The following is a 23,516-nucleotide window of genomic DNA, read 5'->3' as shown; positions in this document are numbered from 1 at the left end:
TTAAAATTAAATCAAATTCTTTTAATTCACCTATAACAAGGAGTTCTTGCAGTAACAGAGCTTTGAAAAACATCAACTTACAAATTCTCACCTCTTCCCCACTGATGATTATCTTTCCATTGCAGTCAAAATTATATGTTTTGTGGACTTAAAACAGCATCAGTAGGCCTTTGAGCGCTAGACTCCAAAAACCCAACATGTATAAAAATTGCCTCTTTAAGTTTTATTGAAATTATTTGATTCCGACTGCATGCCTTGAATTTAATACAGTATACATAATTTTAATTTACAATCAATGGTTCTGAAGTTTTGGCATTAACACTCCACAATTCAGACTGAGGTTTTTTGCATTGTGACACCATGTAGTTTCATAGGCAGATACTGAAGATTTTGACATAGTGCCTCCATCTTGAGGGTTGAAGTGTGTAGCCAGAGGAACTGATTCAGTTATCCAGACAGGTAGCAAGGAAGATGGCTGCTCAGATCCACAAGAATGGTATGCAGGAAAACAAATATTTTCAGGGCCCCAATATGTTTTTCATAGCTGTACACTTATTGCTTAAAAAATAAATGCCATGAAAATAGTTGCATATTTTTGTATAGAACTTGTGTGTGAATAAGAGATGAAACAGAAATAATATAAGATACCATATAAAGTCACAAAGCCTAGCGAGATCCTTTAGATACAACCACGGATCCTGCAACATCACTTTTATTTCATCTCCCACAGCTACGCTGAATAGAGTTTGATGAAGTTCAGTCACCACTGTCTCCATACTTATGACCAGGATCACCACTGGCAACATCACATGTGATAAAAATCATCACTTCAATAAAGAGTGATAAAGAACTTGACCTAGTGAGATTCTCACTAGTAAAGTATCTGAACAGGGACAACCATATAAACATATACACAGTCACTTGTATCTCTCAATATATATATATAAAACAGTTCGGTCTGTAATGAATTAATCTAGTAACTCTAAGTTATTCAGCTTCTCCCAGCTGTAAAAGCCTGCTTTCACCTGACGTCCACCAAAAAAGCGCCCATTGAGATCCACTACAGCTGAAATGAAATATTTAAAATCAGTTATTGAGTACTGCATTTAAAAAAAAAAAAAACAACATATCAGAAGAATTCTTCAGTGGGAAAAGCCCCTGACTAAGAATTGGAACAAACACTGGCTTATACAATACAACAAAGTTAAACAATGTACATCAATGTGGGATGAGACATTCTCATAAAAGACTCCTACTATGTAATGATCAATCAATCAATGTAATGCCATAATTTGGTGGATACATACCAACATTTCAAGGGAACCTGCTGCTTCCATCTTCAGGGCAGAAGACAGAAGCATTAGGTTCCATTCAAATGTTTTGTTACTCATCTGTCAAACCATGCAGCGTCACATCCCAAGAGACAATAATCTTCAACACAGATCAATAATTAAATGAACGATAGTGAATATACGAGGGTAAGTCAATGAATAAGTTACAAATGGATACAGAACTTAAACAAATAAAGAGTACTGATTTGAAAAATGCTTTTATTTCTGAACATAATCTCCCTGTACATTGAGGCACTTGTCCTGTCATTTCACAAGCCCCTGAAAAACAGCAGCATAAAATTCTTTGGGCTGCTGTTGGAACCAGGCGGTGACTTCCCTATCTACAGCTCCATTGTCAGGAAAATGTTCAGCCGAAAGATGATGTTTAAGAGGGCCGAAGAAATGGAAGTCACTTGGAGCAAGGTCGGGGCTATACAGAGGATGCTCGAGGACTTCCCACTTGAAATTTCGCAGTGTCTCATTTGTCTTGTTGGCAGTATGGGGACGCACGTTGTCATGCAAGAGCAATATGCCTTTGGCGAGTCCTGGTCACTTCTGTTGAATGGCCTTACGAAGTTTCCTGAAGATGTTACAGTAGGAGTCGGCATTTATGGTTTGTTCTTGAGGCTTGAATGCGGTGAGCTGTATGCCTTCATGATCCCACTAACCACCTGGTTCCGACAGCAGCCCAGAGGATTTTATGCTGCTGGTTTTCAGGGGCTTGTGAAACGATGGGACAAGTGCCTCAATGTACAGGGGGATTATGTTGAGAAATAAAAGCATTTTTCAAATCAGTATTCTTAGTTGTTTAAATTCTATATCCATTTGTAACTTACTTATTGACTTACCTACATACATTTAAGGCTATTCAGAAAATTCCTTCATTTGACAACTTTTCTCTACCTGCACAAGGAAATATTACTATAATTTACTTAATTGTTTCCATAAAACTAAATTTCTCTTAAGTAAACTATCAAATTCTGCAAAGCATTAAACACATAAATATATGAATAAATACTATACATTTCTATCTCTGAAAAAAAATGGTGTCTCATAATTGAAATGTAACTTGTAAACACCCAGTGCACCTTGCACCTAAAATGATGTGCACTAAGCTGCACTTTCATCCTGACTCAGTACTGTGCGTATGTCTCATTTTTCCTTTAAGCACAATGTTTACAGCTGCCAGAATGGTCTTCTCTGAGCAATGTATCAACAGAGGAAGCAGCATACACTTTCTTTGAATGATAACATTTCTGTGATGCTTGTTGAAAAAGAACAATGTAATAATTATTCCATCAATGCTTTAAATTTGTATTTTACTCCATTACATATGTAGACATATGCAGATATGCAGTGTGATCAGTACTTAGAAGTAGTTCCCATTCAACTTGATACAGTTAGTCTAAAAAATGTATCAGTGTTGGAAGCATTTCCAAAACTCCTGTGTTTTGAACTTTGTCAAGTGCAGCCTCTCATTTAATATCATCAAGTCTCTTCCAATTTAGTGCCAACTTTGGTTTGTCAAATGTGATTAACCTTCAAGAGGAATTATGGGGGTCTCTGAAGTTTTGCCTGAAGGTCGTGACGCATACTGATATGATTCTGTGTTCACTTACCAATCAGCAGATGAGGCACAGAATCTATAGCATTCCATAATATGTTCAGGTCTTGTGTCGAAATGTTTTGACATGATTCAAATGAGGGTCCCACCTCATCAGCCAAACTGTGGATAGTGACACATCTATTTATATGAACATGTTCCTTGATTCATACTACAACTTCATTTTGCTTATAAATAAAAGTCCCAAATGCTAAACACTGTCACCTGATATCACTTCATCTTTTGACTGGGAAAACCAATAAAATGTTGAGTTCGCTCATTGTTTCTTCTCTAAAAGCAAATTCCAACATCTCACATGTTTTTGTAGTACTTCTGTCTAGTTTGATGCAGAATTTAATGAAAATGCATTAGCCGTCCAATCTGTTGTTTTCTGATACAACATAGATATTAGAGGACCTAACATACAACCTTACTTCACAATGTGTTATTTCTGATTTATATAAGTTACAACTTTCAAATGAATGACAAATGACAGATTCCAATCCACCTTCACATAGCAAGAAGTGCTGTCCTAATACTACAGCCAGTCTGGAAAGTATATGATCACACCGCATAGGCAAATACAAGGAGATACAGTGAGACAGGCAGAAAAATAAATGCTTCAGAACACAGTGCAAGTTATGCATCTCTAGTTCCATACTTACCTAATGCCTGAAGTTTTCTACCTGATTATTATACTAAGAACTGTTCTTGTCATTTTAAAAAAGCTACACGTTAAGAATCTTGACTAAAAACTCTCACCTTTGATAGCTGATTCAATGCGACGGAATTCAACAAAGATACGAACAGCTTCATCACTAGGCACATTAGGTTGCTCAAATATCACAACCCGCACTACTTCTCCATATTTTGTGTTGCACTCGTCCTTCACTTCTGGTTCTAAATCATCATCCACCTCCCCAGGACCAACCATATTCTACAACAAAGTATTTACAATACTACAGTATGTTTGTTCACCCAGCAGCTCTCGCCTTAAATGAATTTCATCAAAATTGTAATTCTGGGAATCTCGTTAAAATTAAATGGCATCATACATCATATTGGTTGGCCATTATTGATGCTTTACTGGAAGGTCTACATAGACTGTGAAACATTAACCAAACAAAATAATATTTAAACAAGATTATAAAAGTACTGAGTGTACACCAAACAGGTGCATTACACAGAAGGAATCATAAATGAAATGAATATGATGAACTTCTCCCTTGCAACAAACATTAAGTTCACAAGCAACTATTCACAGTATGTTGTTTCTTATTCAAATTTGCAAGAAGTCAAAATTATACAAGAATGCTAGCAAAATAAAGAGTCTTAAGGCCTGAATGTTTACTGTTATTATACAAACTAAATTAAAATTAATCATATATAAATTTGCTCCAAAGTTGTAATAGTGCACTACATTAAAAGAACAAAACATAAGATTAATGCAGTGTACAATCAATAAAGAATCTATTTTGCTTTCTTTCCCCCTCCCCTTTTTTGCAATTGTGTTCTGGAGGCCATGGTTGGTTATGGAATATGAAAATGTACTCATAACATCTCTTTCGTTTAATTATCTTGAAACCTGCAAGACAGAAGGTAAATCTATACTTCATGTAGTTATTATATTTTTATTTTATATTTTTGGCAAAAAGATTATTAACAATACTATATATTCTTCAAACTTAGTATAGCAAGGCCACCTTATTAGTAATGTTGAAGCAAGAATCCAGGATGCTCTCCAATATCATGATTTCTGAAGTGCCAAATTACTTTAAAAAGAATAATTATGTTTCTTATAACTTACACGAAGTAACACAACCTTAGATGGGCTGCGCATGATTTCTGTGATGGTTGGTTCTGGTTTGAGCTGGGCACCAGTGCTCTGCTGTTGTGAGGCATTGGGTGAGCATGAGCCTGGTGATGTTACAGGTGGTGGAGGCATAATCTCCTTTTCACTTATGATGCGACCGCCACGTTTGCTGGTCTTCTCGACCTGCAGTGCCATGGATATACCCTGCTCTTGCTTTCCCAAGCCCTGACCTTCCTGTTTCAAAATCAAACATGCATTATTGCACACATGGCAAGCATGTGCTGGTGGTCCAAGGAAGCATGAGGGGCAGTACTCAGGCTTCAGTTGGGTTCCCACTCCTTCATAACAATGCTATTACAGTTAACAAGCAGCATTCATAGGCAAACAACAGAAGTGTGTATTGGAAGGGAATAGCATGGACATATTAAAGAAATGAAACCCAACGAAGTAGACTATAATGATGTGGATTGAATTAAAGTTCCTCATATCAGCGTCTGCTCAAGGAATGTTTTGTAAACAAGTTCTAAAAGTCTGTGATGATGGTACATGAATACAATTATTTTGTTTCTGGACATCAACCATCCCCAAAATATGCTAGAAAGAGGCAAAGGTCCTGCAGATTGAACCAAAGACCACCTACAGGAAATAAAAGTAATCTGCCCACACGTCTCTGGTATATCATCTGCTCAATCAACCCAGCCTGGACATCTCTCCCATCTGGACTTCCATTATCACAGCAGAAGTCAGAAAACTACAACTCCATCCAGTGCAGATTATGTGTGAAAATTGTGTTTTTATGTTGGTACCATACAATTTGCTCTTTAGTGATGACTTCTATTCTGATAGTATTCTGGTTTTAAAAACAATAGCCATGAAACAGTGCAGGAACATAGGTGCTAGCCCTTATATATGTGGAGCTTTAGTGATTTTAATGCCTGTCTTAACTCTCACTGATGGTTTATGCTCTGCTTGGTTTATATATCCTATCTCGTGTTGGTGCTGGTGTCTGGAGATAGGGACTAGCTCTATTGATTGTGTCCAACTGAGTAGGTACCACCTAAAGACAGAGACAGAATATCCAAAATATTGTGCATTTTAAATAAAAAGAGCCACTGGATAATATACAGAAACACAATAATTGATTTTTTAGCTTATACTAACAGGAAAAAACAAGCAAATATATATGCAAGCAAGCACAAAAGGAAACACTATTTTAGAGGAAGCAACTTTTTTAAGGACTGACATGAAGATACTCTGTTTCAAATACGTGAGATGAGAAAGCTCTTACAAGACTGCAAGGATGCTAACTAACTGCATGCAGACAGTTCTACAATTTACAAAATTGATTTGTAGTTTTATCTGCATAACAGTCCTGATATTATGATATTGCTATGGAATGTGCAATTACCATAGTCACAAAAGTTATTGCACTACCACCAAAGAACTGTGAATCAGTCCCATAACATGACATGTTAACATTCATCCTTGTATTTCATTAAAGGGTTCATTTAGCATTCCTTGTCAAATTCTCTACACAGATATAGGACTTTATATTTCTGTTGTTACAAAATTAAATTCAACAAAAATGTCAACTGAATACATAGAAATTCAGTTTTCTTTGTATATATTCATATAGAAATAAAGGCATTATGAGTTTTACAGATGTTTAATGAAATCAAAATGAACATCACTATCTCATTAGTGCCAACTTCCATGGCTCTCTGAAGGTTTGTGACAGTGGCGGATTCATTAAATGAATACGAGGTTGGACATTGCTTGCATATTTGAAATATATGACCTTTTTGTAGTTGGCTCTACTTCAGATATCAGTTGATTGGTTGTCATTATACTGACAGCTGTGTGTTTATGCTTTCTTTTATTAATCAGTAGTGATGATTCAGACTGAATATTAGGCTAGTACTCTTGGATGGGCCCAGTTCACAATGTGGTCTGAAATGTGAATTTGGCTAATACATTGGTCTAGTGTTGCCATATGGTCTTAGCCTCTAACTGCAAAAGAATAAATGTTGTGAGGGGGATATTACATCTAAATATGATACAAGATGACACCCGAAATTTTAAAATGTGAGAAATTTTTTTTTTCAGATTAAAACTATATTAAAAACTAATTCTAGCCCACAAGTGACACAGCAATCCTAATTGGCTAAAATGTGTATAAAAGCACCTTGATCTTGAATTTTATTAAAAGGTCCCAATATTAAATTTAATCAAAATCTTAAAACATGACAATCTTTTTAAGTACAAAAACTGGGATTTCATGTGAAGCAGCAACCCAAGTTTTTCAATTAAAAATTAAACTTTGATACCAGAGATAATAAGAATCAAGATTAAATCTAGTAAAAGGAGTGGCATTCAAAGTAAATCTTTTTGATACACACAGATGGAAATGAACAAATGAATGTATTCTTTCCCCTCTTAACACTGTGCAAAGTGGAATGAATAACAATATTTATGAACAGTCCAAAATCTACCAAAATGAAATATTTAAACTCCAAACCTAGAAGTATCAATGTCCACTGGTTAAAAGCAGAGGCCTGCTTTACAGTCTGAATTGCAAATTCATATAACCCAATTCACTGCCTCTAACCTTGAAGCCATATTTTGCCATAATCTTCGCTGCCACTGAACCTCCAAAAGAAAGACCATACTTCTCTCCAGACACAGGAGAAGCAGATGGCCGAGGACTCTCACTGGCAGGTGTGGGTTCTTGGAGTGAGGGAGGAGGAGCTATGGCCACACCCCCTACCCTGGCCGCTGGCTTCTCTTCCTCCTCTTCCTCATCTGAATCCTTGCGGCCCGGAAAACCAGATTTACGGCGTTCATCACTGCCATCAAACCTGCAATATACAGCAGCACTATAAACTTACCACAAGTATTTATTAGCAAACTCATCACACTGCCTAACATAAACAAGAACTCTGTGACAATTAAGGTGGAAGATCACATTCTGTAGCCAATACCATTTCTGAATCTGAAGAGTACAAAACTATTGTCATGTGTCACCTATGTAACGCGACAAGTAAATTCACATGGGTCTCGGATTTGGCCAAGACGTTTATTGGACAATCTCTTTTACTCTCGCAAGTAGAATTATTCACAAATTCACTATCACAATTACTTTGGCAGTGCCATAGCTCAAGCAATTACCCGCTGGCTTCCCACCGCAGCGGCCCGGGTTTGATCCCAGATCCGATCAAGTGGTTTGTGGTGGACAAAGTGGCACTGGGGTGGGTTTTCTCCGAGTACTTCAATTTCCCCTGCCAATCTTCATTCCACCAAATTCTCCATCATCATAATCACCCGGGGTAGGTACAATAGGCCCATCAGTGACCGCCATGCCGAGTGGACCCAGCTGGACTCCACCCCCCACTAGCAAATCACAATTACTTGCACCACTGACCTTGGTGAAGTGTATTCCGTCCTTTGTCGGATGCGAACTTGCTTCTGCTAAAAACTGACTGTTCTTGTCCAAGCTGGACTTTTATAACATGCACTTGGACCGACTAGTGAACATCGTGTTAAAGGGTTCGGTTTTATCCACTGGCAGTATTCATTTCCATCAATATCATTTCATTTCCAGGGAAACATATTTGTTGTTTGGGCGATTCCTATGCAATGGTCTGCTGGTATTGCGTGTCCACTGAAGTATACATTCTTATCGCAGCCGTTGCCTATCAATGGACGTGACTTCTGTCCTTTTTGGCGGCACGTCACATTATTAACTATAAAGATCACTAATGGTCATAAACAGCTCTAAATTCCACCAAACAAAATATTCAACTACAATGCATTTTGAAATAAGAAATATGAATACCCATACGATATCCTAAACCTGCAACTCCGAATGGAACTTTCACATATTCATACCATTGAAGAAGTGTAAAATTAATCAAAACCAGATTAATGTTAATTAAGTATCACTTGAAATGAGAAGAATCATTGTATACTGCTCATTAAAAAAAATCTAATGTTGACCACAGCTCACAAAAACAGAACTATTATATTTTAAAAGAATGTGCCCTTTTCTTAAAAAAAACTCTGGAAGTACTGATTTCACTAATAAAAACTATTAAGATCATATTCTTCTAATATTTGAAACTGTGCAGTCGCTGTCATTATCACTGCAACTGCTGCATCTCAGTATTTCATTTAAGAAGTACATTATGAGGTACAGAACAGAATATGTATTGCCATTATATATAATACAAAGGTACAAACATCCCTATGCCTAAGCACAATGCAGGTGAATATGGAACCTGGGGATACAAGTTCACACATTCTAACACTTCGCAGACTGGTGATTTAAATATTTAAATCACCCTGGGGACTGGCATTTTTAAACATACTACCCTAACTTGTGCACTGTTCACTTTAAAAATTAATATAAAATCTCCTAATTAATTTTCTGAACTAAAATTTTTGGAGAACACTTACCAATGCTCCTAGAAGTGCTTGAGGGTGTGATATTTCTGGAAACTTTCCCCTTTGTGAAGTGGCATTACACAGAACTTGCAAATGTAGACATACTCCTTTTTTTTGTGAACTGTGCAAACACGGCATTGGCTACAAGTATTCTTCCCCTTGGAATGTTCACTCTTCACAATTTTCACAAGGGTATTTTTCTGCATATCACTCAAGAGTCGCCCTGGAGGGTCCACATGAGGCCTTCATGGGGTGGGAGTTGATGGGCCTGGTCGTACTAAGTCTTTGTGTGACCCTGGTTATGCCGCCACCATCTGGACTGTAGCCCAGGCCTTTGCCACATTCATCAGAATTGCTTTGTATTTCAATTTTGAATCAGGGTTTAGATTTTTTCTAGATTTTTGCTGTCCCCGCAATGTTACTACCCGCATTATCGTCGGAGCTACTGTCACTTTTACTGTCTGTGGCCACAATTCTTTGTTGTCCTCCGTCACTGTCGCTGTCTGAATGGCAACCCATTACTACACATCTCACAAGGCAGGTCAGCTAGGTCATCAGAGGAGAATTTGTCGTTGATCCATTCTCCCCACTAGCTACTGACTGATACACACAGCTTGAAGAATTCAAAGCATTTATTTTCCTTTATAGTCGGTTAAGGAAACAGCGAGGTCAAGTTACTGACTGCTAACTAAACATTCCAGAGTCTTATCACGCATCTGCAGTTGGTTGTGTGCAATGCAGGTGGCGCCAGAGCGAAGTATAGTGTGTTGCAACTTATCGTGTTCTAAAAACCTGTTAACACGCGAATGGTCCGCCATGTTTAAAAGCGAAAACCTTTTAAAGGGTGCGCGGTCCGCAAAGTGTTAAGCTTGGCCACAGATGGAGATGAGGGGTCAATTTCTTGTTCCAAAAGTTTATTCTCTGGTAGCAAATGCATACAAGGTGGGTGACCCAAGAGGTGGTGTGGATTTGATGCCAAAGTGAAAAATCCTGAATGCTGACAGGCATCACATCCCAGTAGCGCGGCCCACTGATACAGCTAGTCAACAACCACTGCAATCCCTGCCTGACTATCCTGGCTCATTATCATTTCTAATTTCCTTACCAACCCCCAATTTCACAATAAAAATGGTAAATTTTCTAACATGCACAATACAACAACCACTACACTCAGACTTGACAAACTTTCATAATAAAGAACAGTGCAGCAAAATACTGTATCCCTAAGCAGTGTAACAGAAACACAACAGCTAGCACGTAATGAGTGCGCTGGCTAAGTTGCACTGCTAACATATTAGTGCAACCATAAAGGGGTTACAACACACACCTATCTCGAACTCGTCGATCACGGTCCTCCCGGTTCTTCCGTCGCTTTTCCTCTTCTTCTTTCTCTTTCTCCCGATCACGAATCTCCCTCAGGTCTGCCAATAATACAAATATATACCAATAACAGCAGAAACATTTAACACGCTTAACTGACATGATAATAAAGAAGATGAGTCATTTTCAAGACAGAAAATGTCCAGAAATAGCCTCAAATTTTGTACACATGCCTATACTTAATTAAATTTTATTAACTATGATGGTTTGCCAGTTGTCTTTCTTCGTGGCTCATTTTAGGATGTATCACAGAGTCAGATGGCAGAATGACAGAAAAACCATGAAAATGCTGTCACAATAGCCATGGGCCCTGACCAAGATTCAAACCGAGAACCTCCTGAATATACATAGGCGAGTCAAATGAAAACCTTAAATATTTTTTTGGTATTATTTATTGTGCACAAGTGGTACAAAGCTGTATCACTTTTCAACATAATCTCCCCCACGCTCAATGCAAGTCCTCCAGTGCTTACAAAATGCATGAATTCCTTTAGAAAAAAATTCTTTTGGTAGTCCACGCAACCACACATGCACCACGTGGCGTACCTCTTCATCAGAACGGAATGTCTTTCATCCCATTGCTTCTTTGAGTGGTCCAAACATATGGAAATCACTTGGGGCAAGGTCTGGTGAGTATGCCGGATGAGGAAGACACACAAAATGCTGGTCACTGATTGTCGCAACTGTTGTACGGGCAGTATGGGACCTTGCATTGTCATGTTGCAAAAGGATACCTGTGGACAGCAATCCACGTCTCTTTGATTTGATTGCAGGCTGAAGATGATTTTTTAGGAGATCTGAGTATGATGCAGTGGTGACAGTGGTCCCTCTAGGCATGTAGTGCTCCAAGATGATGCCTTTTTAGTCCCAAAAGAGAGTCAGCATAACCTTCCCTGCTGATGGTTGTGTACGAAACTTCTTCGGTTTTGGAGATGAGGAATGGCACCATTCCTTGCTCGCTCTCTTCGTTTCCGGTTGGTGGAAGTGAAACCAGGTTTTGTCCCCAGTAACAATTCTTGCAAGGAAGTCATCACCTTCTCGTTCAAAACGCCGCAGAAGTTCTTCACAAGCATCAATACGTCGGTCTTTCAATTCAGGAGTCAGCTGCCATGGCACCCATCTTGCAGACACTTTGTGAAACTGGAGCACTTCATGCACAATGTGGTGTGCTGAACCATGACTAATGTTTAAATTTGCTGCAATTTCATTCAATGTCACTCGGCGGGTTTCCCTCACTATGGCTTCAGCTGCTGCAGTGTTCTCTGGAGTCACAACTTGATGTGCCTGACCCGGACAAGGAGCATCTTCCACTGAAGTCACACCATTTGCAAACTTCCTACTCCATTCGTACACTTGCTGCTGTGACAAACATGCATCACCATACTGAAACTTCATTCTTTGATAAATTTCAATAGGTTTCACATGTTCACTACACAAAAACCAAATAACAGAACGCTGTTCTTCCCTGGTGCAAGTCTCAAGTGGGGCAGCCATCTTATACTGGTGCTGTGACAGTGTTCATGCATCTGCACTATCCTGCAACCTACAGGCCATTCTGCACGCTGTATGTAGCAAGCTTACCAACTTACAGGATAATGGCGCAAAATTTCGATTTTTTTATTACAAATTTAAGGTTTTCATTTGACTCACCCCAAACTGTTATATTTATAAAATAACATCTTGTTAATATTCAGAATGGTTTTTGTCACAAGACTACTAACTCTAACAGCATCAGAAGTAAATTTTTTTTTGGTGCATGTATGGCTTTTGAAAGAAGGCCATCATATATTTCGTTAAAGAAAATATTTATCTCATTCACACTTGTGAAATCTGATGTCTCTTGGTTTACAAGAATATAAGTTAATTATAATTCAATTTTGTACTGTTCTCCAAATAAGCAAATCTATGAAAAACAGATGATACAGTTTTGAACACAGCAGCCACCTGTAGGTATGAATAAAATAGTACAGGATGAGAACATAATATATACAAAGTCACATAACACACACACATACAGCCATAAATCATCTCCAATTATATGGATAATACTGCAGCATGTACAGCCATTGCTATGCAATGACTAAGATGCTGTTGTAGCATAAGATACATACATATGATAGACATGATCTGCTTTGCAAAGCCTGTACTGACAGAGAACTTGTATACAGAATGTCCCAGGAGTTTGGTGCCACACTTCAGGAGCGTACTAAGGGTTCGCTATAGAATAACTTCGAAATAGGAACCCATGTCTGCAAATGTAAAATAGCAGCACTAGGGAGGCATTTAAAATCATTTAGTTTAAATCTGGCGCCTCAATGTCGAACTGCATTGCACAGAATAACAGCCATCCACCAGCACTCATGCCATTGCCTAGATTGTGGGGACATGAAAATAAAGTGTTTGGAGGATCCTGCATGACCAACAACTTTATCTGTATCATCCAATGTGAGTACACGACGTAGATCCAGCTGACTTCATACCAAAAATTCAATTTTGTCAGTGGATACTGAACCAGTGTTTACATTAGCCCAACTTCCTGAATCACGTGTTATTCACAGACGAAGTGCAGTTTACAAGGGATGGCTGGTTCAACTGTCAAAACAGCCACATTTGGGCTGATGAAAACCCCAACATTACTGTAGTTGGTTACCACCAGGCGCAATTTTCTGTCAATGTCTGGGCGGGCATCATTGGCGATCACTTGATTGGGCCTTTCCTCCTACCACCACAACTCAATGGGCCCTTTTACAAGGTGTTCCTGGAACATATCCTTCCGACTTTGCTAGAAGATTTGCCATGTGGATACAGCATGACGGAGTGCCGGCACACTTCAGCATTGTATCATGAGACTACCTGGATGCTGCTTTTCTTGGTCGTTGGATAGGAAAAGGAGGCCCAGTGCCTTGGCCAACCCGATCCCCAGACTTGACACCTCTGGACTATTTCGTCTGGGGCCATGTGAAAGCCTGATCTACGACATGCCTGTGGATAATGAATTCAAGCTGTTGGCCAGAATACTTGTTGCATGTGACATGATCCCTGAGACACCTCAAATATTTGAAAGGGTTTCTTTCGGTGATGTAATGCATGCATTGAAAATGGAGGGCGCCAATTCCAACATCTACTCTAGCAGGTGAGTCTTAAGAGTTTGGAGGGGGTAATATGCCTGTGCATGCTCTTCGACATTGAGGCACCAAGTTTAAACAAAATGATATTAAATGCCGTCCTAGCGCTGCTATTTTACGTTTGCAGACATAGGTTCCTATTTCAAAGTTGTTCTATAGGGATCTCTCAGTATGCTCCTGAAGTATGGCACCAAACACATGGGACACCCTGTATAGTGCAAAAGAAAGAATTTTCAATAACATGCTATGAGTATATATGCGATACGTACATTTGACAAAAGGCGAAGCATATTCATAAGAGACAAACCCATCTTCTTGTCAAAGAGGATGTTACATAAGGAGTATAACCGTAAGGGTTCAGTTGAAAAGAGTCACTGTCTGCGAGTCTCAAAGGGCTTGGCGCCAAGACAAACTGACTGGTAGTAAACCACGAGTTGTAAAGTAACTCTGACTTTGAATTGACCCAATCAGTTGAGAGTTGAGTTCTGCCAGGGAGGCTGAGGAGAGGAGGTGCTATAGTTCAGTTGACATTTCAGATGTGGGATATTCAACAGACAGCAATGATATGAGCACAGAAGCTGAAGAATCTTCATTGTTGAGTGCTGTTACCAAGCAACGACCAGTGAAGACACTGCAGGCTACAGATGAGTTAGCGTGTGGTGATTTTTAAAGCATGAAACTCAGCAACAGAGTTGTAATTACTGGTAGTTCTAAGTGGTGTGCATAAGTGGTCAGTAAATCCATTCACAAATTCAAACCATGTCTATAGTCACCCCATACACATGAAAACACTATATTAGGGATAATGCAGGCTTGTGATTAAACGAGTTGTAACAAAGACATTTAACCTGCAGTCATTAAGTATTTGTGTTCAGTCAACTTAGTTCAACATAGTCTCACCTTTAACAACCTTCTCATAGTCATTGGGCCACATGGGATCATACTCTCCTTCAAAGTTCCATTCTGTATCTCTGGGGATCCCTCGTGCATCCTGCCAACATTGCAAAACAACATCCACAGTCATACAGAACCAGTAAATTATTCCCATATTGAATTTACAGGTATCTGAGAAACTAACCTTTCCTAAATTGTAATTCCCAAAGCTGGAATTTGAGCTTGAATCCTCATCATCTTTCTTGGACTTCAGATCTATCACAGGGGCCAGTGTCACACCAGACTTTCGCATGGCTTCCCGTTTTGGCTGCAATAACAATCAAAGTTGTACTTAGATCGCATATGACATGACATCACATGACATAACACACACCACCATAACACAGTTTTGTTTTTGGTAGTGCTGGATGCTTTTTTTTTGACAATATTAACAATGACTGTAAAATGCTGTTGCAACAAACAGTATAACTGTGTGATATGAACAGTCAGCATATTCATTCTAAGGCATGATTAAAAGAATATACATAAATGTTATTCTCTAACTTTACTGACAAGTCAGTCTGTGCGTGTTCCTCTTTCTTAGTCTTGCAACTGCCTGTCACATAGGAAAATGCTTTCCAACAAGTCAGATAAATATGTCACTGTCAAAACATCTATTTAAAATGGTCACAAATTCATGCTTTATTTATGTTTCATATTTACTCAATTTTGCTGCTTATAAGATTCATATGAAACAATTCTACAAACATTATCACCATTATTTATTACAAAATTTATGCTCATCAAGCTATCTACGTCTGAAATTTAAACCCACAGATTTTCTACATGTAACAATATGACGGACAAGTACGTCACATTACCTGCGTTTGTACAGCCTTCTTCAGCTGCAGCTGTGATTGCAGGAGCTTGATGCCAGATGACCAACCAGCCACCTGCTCCGACTTCTGTTTGATGGCATCCATATCATCGTAGAGAGACATTTTGATGATCTATACCAATGATGGATACTAATAATGCTTCTGATACAATTATAAAAAGAACACTCAACATTAATGTGCATATCAGCAATAATGAAAACATCATGTGAATCTAGACAGGTGGAGAGCTTAAGAAACAGATTCATACTACATGGCGCTATCACTCATGTAGTACCTCATCCAGTACTCCTTCGCACTAGAACAAACATAACCGAAACTAGTCTGACCTAACTTAATCCAATCCAAGCTTGGCTCCAAAGTGCATATAGATGCAAAGGATGCAAAAAATACTAATAAGGTACTGTGGAAATTATTATATAGAGAAAAAGACTCCCTGAATGATTCACAGATTTATAATGTACACCTACAAGTGGAAAATGAAACAGTCTCCAAGTCCACGTAGAACATGTAACATATTCAATGTTACCTTCTTAGAAACCATAAACTCTTACTTGACAAACACTTAATCCACCAAAAACTAGTAATAATACAATAAGCCAAAAAGATTAATCTGATCTACCAGAAATAACAGAGACTGAAATGATTAAAGTAGTCTACAGCTTGAAGAGTAAAAAATCGGCAGGACTTACATTTCACCTTATTTACTAAAGACATTTTAAAAAAAAATTAGAAAAAATAGAAAGTTTTCATGAAGTTTAAAATTTTTTAAGTTTTCAAAAACTTCAAAATGTTCACAAATTAAAAATGTGATAATTTTTAGAACTTAAAAATGTCAATATTTTGTGAATCCTAAAAAAAACGTTAAAGTGGAGGTGGATGTGCCAATTAACTTAACTTGAACTACCCTTCGCCCCTATGTACAGGTCAATGAGCAGTGGTCTGATGTGCCAATCTCAGCCTAACTCTAACTTATCCTAATATAATTTCCATTTCATGCATCCTGTTGTGTTATAATATATAACTTCTTTATTATTTATTTGCTGAAGTCTTTAATTACAGACCTATCTCACTTCTTCCAACTTTTTCTAAAATCATTGAAAAAATTATTTATAAAAGATTGTACTCCCATTTAAATGTGAACAATATCTTGGTTAAGGAACAATTTGGATTTAGAAAAGAATCATCCACCAAATGGCAATGTATAATCTTCTAAATAATATATTGACCTCCTTAGACAAAAAAAAAATTATGTGGGTGGTTTATTTTGCAACTTACAAAAGGCTTTCGATTGTGTCAACCACAATGTACTCCTGGAGAAAATGAACTTTTATGGAATCTCGGGTACAGCACTCAAATTAATGACATCATACCTTCAAAATAGATATCAAAGAACAATTATGAAAGATATTAACTTAATAAAGTGTTTTCAAAATGGGAGGAGGTCAAACATGGAGTTCCACAGGGCTCTATATTGGGACCACTATTATTTCTTATTTACATAAATGATTTCCCATTTTCCTTAAAGAAATTAGCTCAACCTACATTATTTGCGGATAACAAGTATTATTATATCTAATTCGAGTCCTGAAGAATTTAGAAGTAATATTATTTCAGTTATCAATGAAACAATGATGTGATTTAATAGGAACTTTTTAACTCTAAATTGTGATGAAATACATTTCTTACAATTCTTTTTAAGAATGCATAGAGAAATATAAATTCAAATTACATCAACCAACTCATTAATTACTAACATCAATTGCACTAAATTTCTGGGAATAAATACTGATAGCATCCTGTCTTGGAAGAATCATATTGCTTAGTTATCATCAAGCTTAAATAAGGCATGTCTCGCAATAAGGGCAATAAAGCCTTTTATTAAGCGGCCTCCGTAGTCTAGAGGTAACGTTCCCACCTCATGACTCGTAGTACGCAGGTTCAAATACCCGGCAGAGGTCATCGAATTTTTAAGGGCAGAAAAATTCAGGGAACAAGTCCTCTGGGAGGGACTTTAAGCCGTGGGTCCCGTGTCGTAGCTTTACGGCACGTAAAAGAACCTCATATCTCCGAAGGAGGTCACTGAGCCAAATTAACAGACGTTTCCCGCCCAACAGCAGTCTCTAATACCTCTGGTAGATGGGGGAAGCATTATAGATACCTCTCAGCTAGTAGAGCCGGTCTCGCTGGCTGGGCAGGACTGATGGTAAGCACCAGTACCGGTAGGATATAGAGACTGGTAGAAATCATAAGAGGGAAGCACAATGGACCAATACAGGTCTCAGTACATGGGGAAACCCACCCTCTCCAATAACTAACTAACTAACTAACTACCCTCTACAAATTTATCAATAGTACAAAAAGGAATGCTGTTTTCTGGAAGCAAGATTTATAATCACTTACCTTTGAATATTAAATTGTTATCTAAAGACGTTAAGCAATTCAAATCTATTTTGAGAAGCTATCTCACTGAACATGCATTTTATACCATTGATGAATTTTACAAAACAACTTCCCAATGAATACCTGTACATTATTTAGTTAAGAGTTGTAATTTACTTTTATTACCACATTTGTATTAATTTTATGTAAAATTGTTTCAGATGGCTACTGTAAGATATATGACATGTATATTAGATTTACTGTTATACTTATTGTTTTATATTTATTATGACAGTTTCTATATCCTATAGGTCTTTGACCTTGTACGGATTAATGGAATGTAATAAAAATAGTAATAATAGTAATAGTCACAACACAACTATATCAAGGTCAGTGCCTGGTTTTGGCTCTGTTACATGTTTCAGCTATTAATAGCTATCATCAGGCAAATTCATGGCTAACATATATACACCACTGAACTGCAGTATTAATAAAACTGGATACAATAATACTAATTATATTAAAATACTTGATGTAAAATTACAATAAATTAGATTATAGATAATAAATTAGAGTTCTCCTTTACATTCCCTATAGAACGGACAATACTTTGTAAGATGAGGCACCGACTAAATATGAATTAACATTAATATTACTACATCAACATCATGAGCCTCCAATAACAGTTTTTAGACACAAAATATAGAATACTCCAATTTGTCCATGGGAACGAAACAAAATCACAAAAACCAACAACTGACTCGATGATGTAAAGCATCAATCGAAGAATTTTATTCTTGTTTTATACTATAACTTTTGTTTTATATAATCTAATTTATTGTATTTTTACATCAAGTATTTTAATATAATTAATATTATTGAATCCAATTTTATTAATACTGCAGTTCAGTGGAGTACATATGTTAGCCATGTATTTGCCTGATGGCTATTAATAGCCGAAACATGTAGCAGAGCCAAAACCAGGCACTGACCTTGATATAGTTGTGCTGTGATGGTCTTAATAATAAAAAAGTTATATATTATCCTAATATAGCCCAATTTGACAAAGCTAGAGGCAAGTGCACAAGAGGATGTACAGAAAGATGGCCATTGGTCTGATGTGCCAACCAAACCTAACCTAACAGAACATAATGCAGAATGTTTTTGTCAAGATTTCTAAATACAAACCTTGATAAACAAGGTCAAACACAGATACTTCATGCAGAACAACTGTACACAGAACAGCTGAGTGACCTTCAAATCAACTGACCAAATATATTTAACAAAATAATTTCAGTATGCAAATAATCATTACAGTAATATGACCATTTATACTGATATTTTATGTCACTGATAGGGGAGGATGTTATTCTACTGATGACAGAACAACACAAGATTACAATAATGGAGACAACTTGATGGACTAAAGACAAAACTCTTATATACTGTATATAGGAATTTTAACTTCTAGATCAACACTATCGTACTATTAACACAAGAGATGTTACCGGGTTTTCAGATGTGTCAAAATAATGACAAGAGAAATAATAATGTAAAACCATGAATGACTATACTGACACCCTTGATGATCCCACAGGGGTTGAAACTTCTTTGGTTATTTAAAAATACATTATGCTGGTAACTACTGTAACTGGATGTTGTTTCATAAATATGGTATTTCTATGTTGCCACCGTTTTATTACCAAGCCTTGCATTTCTGTCAATCCTATGCATTCTCTGACTACTTTCTCTTGTGCATATATTGTTTTATGCTAATTTACAAACATTAAATATGTGTCACTTGCACTTCATAGGTCTTCAGATATGACACTTGCCCACAGCAGCAAACGTGATAAAACCAAACAAAACAAAACTTATTTCCAATTAATACACATCAACAAGATCTCTTTCTTCCTGTCAGCTGGAAAAGTAAATGATACCCACATACTGCTCATCCTCAATCTTCAATTACAGTTCAAAATAATGTATTAGCACTAATGAATGTACAATTACAGAATTTGGTACGAGTCTCAGTCATGAATCTTGGGATGATGTTTTTAATATAAGTGGTGATGTGAAATTGATGTTCAATAATTTTCTTAATACTTATATAAGAATATTTAATCATAGTTTCCCCTATAAAATGTACTTCTTAAATAAAAAAAATCAACCCTGGATAACTACTTGTGCCCATAAAAGAGAGCTGTATATGCTTAGTAGGAAAACTCAAAATCCTGAGCAAATAAGGCACTATAAGAAATACTGTAAGGTGTTAACTGAGGTTATAAAGGGAGCAAAAAATCATTCTATAATAAGATAATTTCCAACTCTAAAAACAAAATTAAGACTTCTTGGGGCATCGTTAAAGATGTCACCAATACCAGACTTGTTAATAATTCAGTCCCAAGTATAAATATTGAGGGTAAACTATGTAACAATGTACAAATAATAGCTGATACTATCAATAATTATTTTTTTGCCCCAGTACCCCAAACTCAATCTAGCTCATCTTCTAAGGTCGTGGATTCCTTAAACAATCTCTTCAAGGTATTTCAACATCCATTCCCTAATATAAATATGACTCCAGTAACCACAGGTGAAATTAAAGACATAATTAAGTCTTTAAAATCGAAGAGTTCACGTGGATATGATATGATTTTGCAAAATATTTTAAAAAGAAGCCTACCATTCATTCTGTCTCCATTAACTTATATATGTAATAAACTACCGAGCCTTGGTATTTTTCCAGACCGCTTGAAGTATTCTTAAATTAATCTCATCTACAAAAAGGGTGACAGGTCTGATATTGTTAATTATAGACCCATATTCTTGATGACATCCTTTTCCAAGATTTTCAAGAGTCATTTTCTAGAGAGTGCAAAATCATATCGATGTAATTGAGATACTGGCGCAAGAACACTATGGTTTTCAACCCAAATCAACTACTGATATGGCTACCTTTAACTTAATAAATAATATCCTACTGGCACTTAATAACAAACTAGCTGTCGGAGGATTATTTTGTGATCTAACCAAGGCGTCTGTCTGTGTCAATCACGACATATTGCTTGCTAAATTGGAGTTTTATGGCATCAATAGTATAGCAGAGAAGCTGATTAAATCTTACTTGACTGATAGATATCAAAGAACTTTAATAAATAATAATTATAGAAAGGGTGTTTCTGAATGGCAAAAAGTTAAACAGAGTGTTCCACAAGGTTCGATACTTGGGCCTTTGTTTTTTCTGTTGTATATCAATGATCTGCCTTATGTAGTAAATAAATCATCCATACCAATTTTGTATGCAGATGATACTAGTATACTGTCTTCAAATTCTAATTCCACAGAACTCGAAACTACCTTGAAAGCAATCCTGCTAAAAATAAATGAGTGGTTTTCACACAATTCACTAACGCTAAATTTAAGTAAAACCAACTGTGTCTACTTTACAACAAAATTGAATCTGTTAAAAAACTTAAATATAATATATAGTGATACTCCAATCCAAAACACTTGTAATGTCAAATTTCTTAGACTAATCATTGATAATACTTTGTCCTGGAAAGATCATATTAACCAGTTAGTAATTAAGCTCAGTTCAGCTGTCTATGCCATCAGAACTTTATCTTCCATTGTGTCCCAGGAGAGTCTACTGATGACCTATTATGCCTATGTACATTCCATTATGTCCTATGGAATTATATTTTGGGGCAATTCTGCCAACAGTAATTTAATTTTTAAAATTCAAAAAAGAATAGTTAAAACCATTATGAAAGCTAGAAAAATGGACTCTTGTCATCCATTGTTTAGGTACCTAAATATTCTTCCGTTTTACTCACAATATATATTTTCAATATCCATGTTTGTTGTTAAAAATATCGATACTTTCACACTAAATTCTGATATACATAGTATCCATGCCAGACAAAGTTCGGATTGACATCATTCAACTTATAAATTAACTAAAGTCCAAAAAGATGTCTACTGTTCCAGGATTATGATATTTAATAATTTACCACAGAATCTTAAGAACATGACAAATGATGTTGATAAGTTTAAATATGCCTTAAAAAAGTTTCTCCATATTGGCTCCTTTCACTCATTGCAGGAATATCTAGATTGGTGAATAATGGAAAACCTTGCTTCTTACAAATACTTTATAATCTGATACAGTCTTTTGCATGGTTGATGTAATCTTTTGTATTGATTTTTATGCAGCTTTTCATTTTGATAAGCATGATTTATACGTATTGTTTAACTGCAGAATTGCCTGTATATGCTTTTTGCTGATAGTATTGCGATATGACAAGTCCTGTATCAATGTATTTTGATTTATGGGAAAATTAAATAAAGAAAGAAAGATAATTGGTCATAAGTGCATAAATTTATAATGCATTTAATTCAGTTAACTTAGGTAATTTAAGTTAAATTGTATTAATTTTAAGTTTTTATAGTAATGTTCTTCTTAAATTATGTTTATTAATTATAATTGTAATAAGTTTATTTTATTATCTATGTTAATTGACTAATGTATGTGATTTTAATTATGTAACTCATGTAATTTATTATATGTATCTGGACACATCTATTATCAAAGGGACTATTTCCACATCTTAGGTTTTTTACCTGTATGGATATATGGAAAATGAAGGAAATGAATGAATGAATTTAAGTGAACACGTGAAACACTTGCAAAATGAAAGCCACATTTTCCTAAATATTAACGTATCCTTTGGGTACTTCATTGCGAATTACAATTCTGGGGAATATTAATTCTACATTATTTTTATAAGCAGGTGGAAGGCATGAGAAAGTGTTATGGTGTGGTATGGTATTTGACTCTGTACTACATATTACCCAGATGTTACTCAAAGTGACTGGGTAGTTTAAATGGTCTGTACCTGATACACCTAAGTACAACCTGAAATCTAGTTCAGGTAAAGCGTATGTTGGATGCGACAACCACATTTGTATATGACATTGAATTATGTGTCCTTTTTGTGGTTGCTGGTTGAGAGCTTGAGTTCCCTTGTAATGAGATATCTTTCTAATTAAAAAATGATATAAAATTTTTACTTTTAGGAGAATGCAATGTTAAATTAAACAATCTGTCCACTCACTCAGTAACAGCTCCTATTCAGAGTACACCAAACGCCTTTTCTTATATGACTATTTCTACGGCAAAAACACCCACATCGTAAATTCCACATTTGCTTTGACAGAATATAACCTCTACATCTATACTACATACTGTATTTTCCTCCAATTTATTTGTATTATTGCGCATTCGTCTAAACCAAGTTCATTGCAATTAAAGTCCAGTCTTATGACTGACGCATGCATGTACTTTGCAAATACTATTAACGCCTAATTACCAAACCTACTAAATTACAACCTAGAACTCTCAGACGTAAACACAAGCGCACAGAGGTGCACGAATAAAGACTCTTTCGGGAAGTTTAAAGCAAAAGTGGCGTAAGTCCAGTTCTTGTGGCACAGATAACTCGAAGAATTGGTAAGCTCTACTCGTTTGCCGTGTATGTCATACTTCAGCTCTACACCACTAATAGCAGCACATGTCAGAAGAGTGCTAATGGTGCTAATTATTAATTAAAATAATTATTTGATGGGCCGTACAAAGTGGTCGCGCGGTCTAAGGTCTTCGCTGGC

At 36.5% G+C, this 23,516-nt stretch overlaps 1 protein-coding gene across 10 annotated transcripts; it reads right to left on the bottom strand.

Moving 5' to 3' along the window:
* On the bottom strand, positions 1–23,334 carry LOC111862000 (splicing factor 45). 10 transcript variants are annotated; one of them, XM_023847022.2, is made up of 10 exons: positions 22,967–23,315; positions 16,743–16,837; positions 15,450–15,578; positions 14,774–14,896; positions 14,596–14,686; positions 10,518–10,611; positions 7,356–7,605; positions 4,742–4,981; positions 3,697–3,871; positions 1–1,066 (listed from the first exon to the last, which is right to left on the bottom strand). In XM_023847022.2, the coding sequence occupies exons 3-10, from the start codon at positions 15,567–15,569 to the stop codon at positions 969–971; spliced, it is 1,191 nt and encodes a 396-aa protein (XP_023702790.1). In that variant the 5' UTR covers positions 15,570–15,578; positions 16,743–16,837; positions 22,967–23,315; the 3' UTR covers positions 1–968. The 10 variants fall into 10 exon arrangements, with proteins under 10 accessions (XP_023702790.1, XP_023702795.1, XP_023702792.1 ...); XM_023847027.2 differs by lacking the exon at positions 16,743–16,837 and having other exon boundaries at positions 23,242–23,334; XM_023847024.2 differs by lacking the exon at positions 16,743–16,837 and having other exon boundaries at positions 15,450–15,608; positions 23,242–23,325.
* Positions 23,335–23,516: the final 182 nt, after the last annotated feature.

This window comes from Cryptotermes secundus, unplaced genomic scaffold (assembly GCF_002891405.2).
Source record: "Cryptotermes secundus unplaced genomic scaffold, Csec_1.0 scaffold181, whole genome shotgun sequence".
Classification (NCBI taxonomy): Eukaryota; Metazoa; Arthropoda; class Insecta; order Blattodea; family Kalotermitidae; genus Cryptotermes; species Cryptotermes secundus.
Note: the sequence above shows the minus strand (reverse complement) of the source record. Positions and strands in the feature narration are given on the sequence as shown.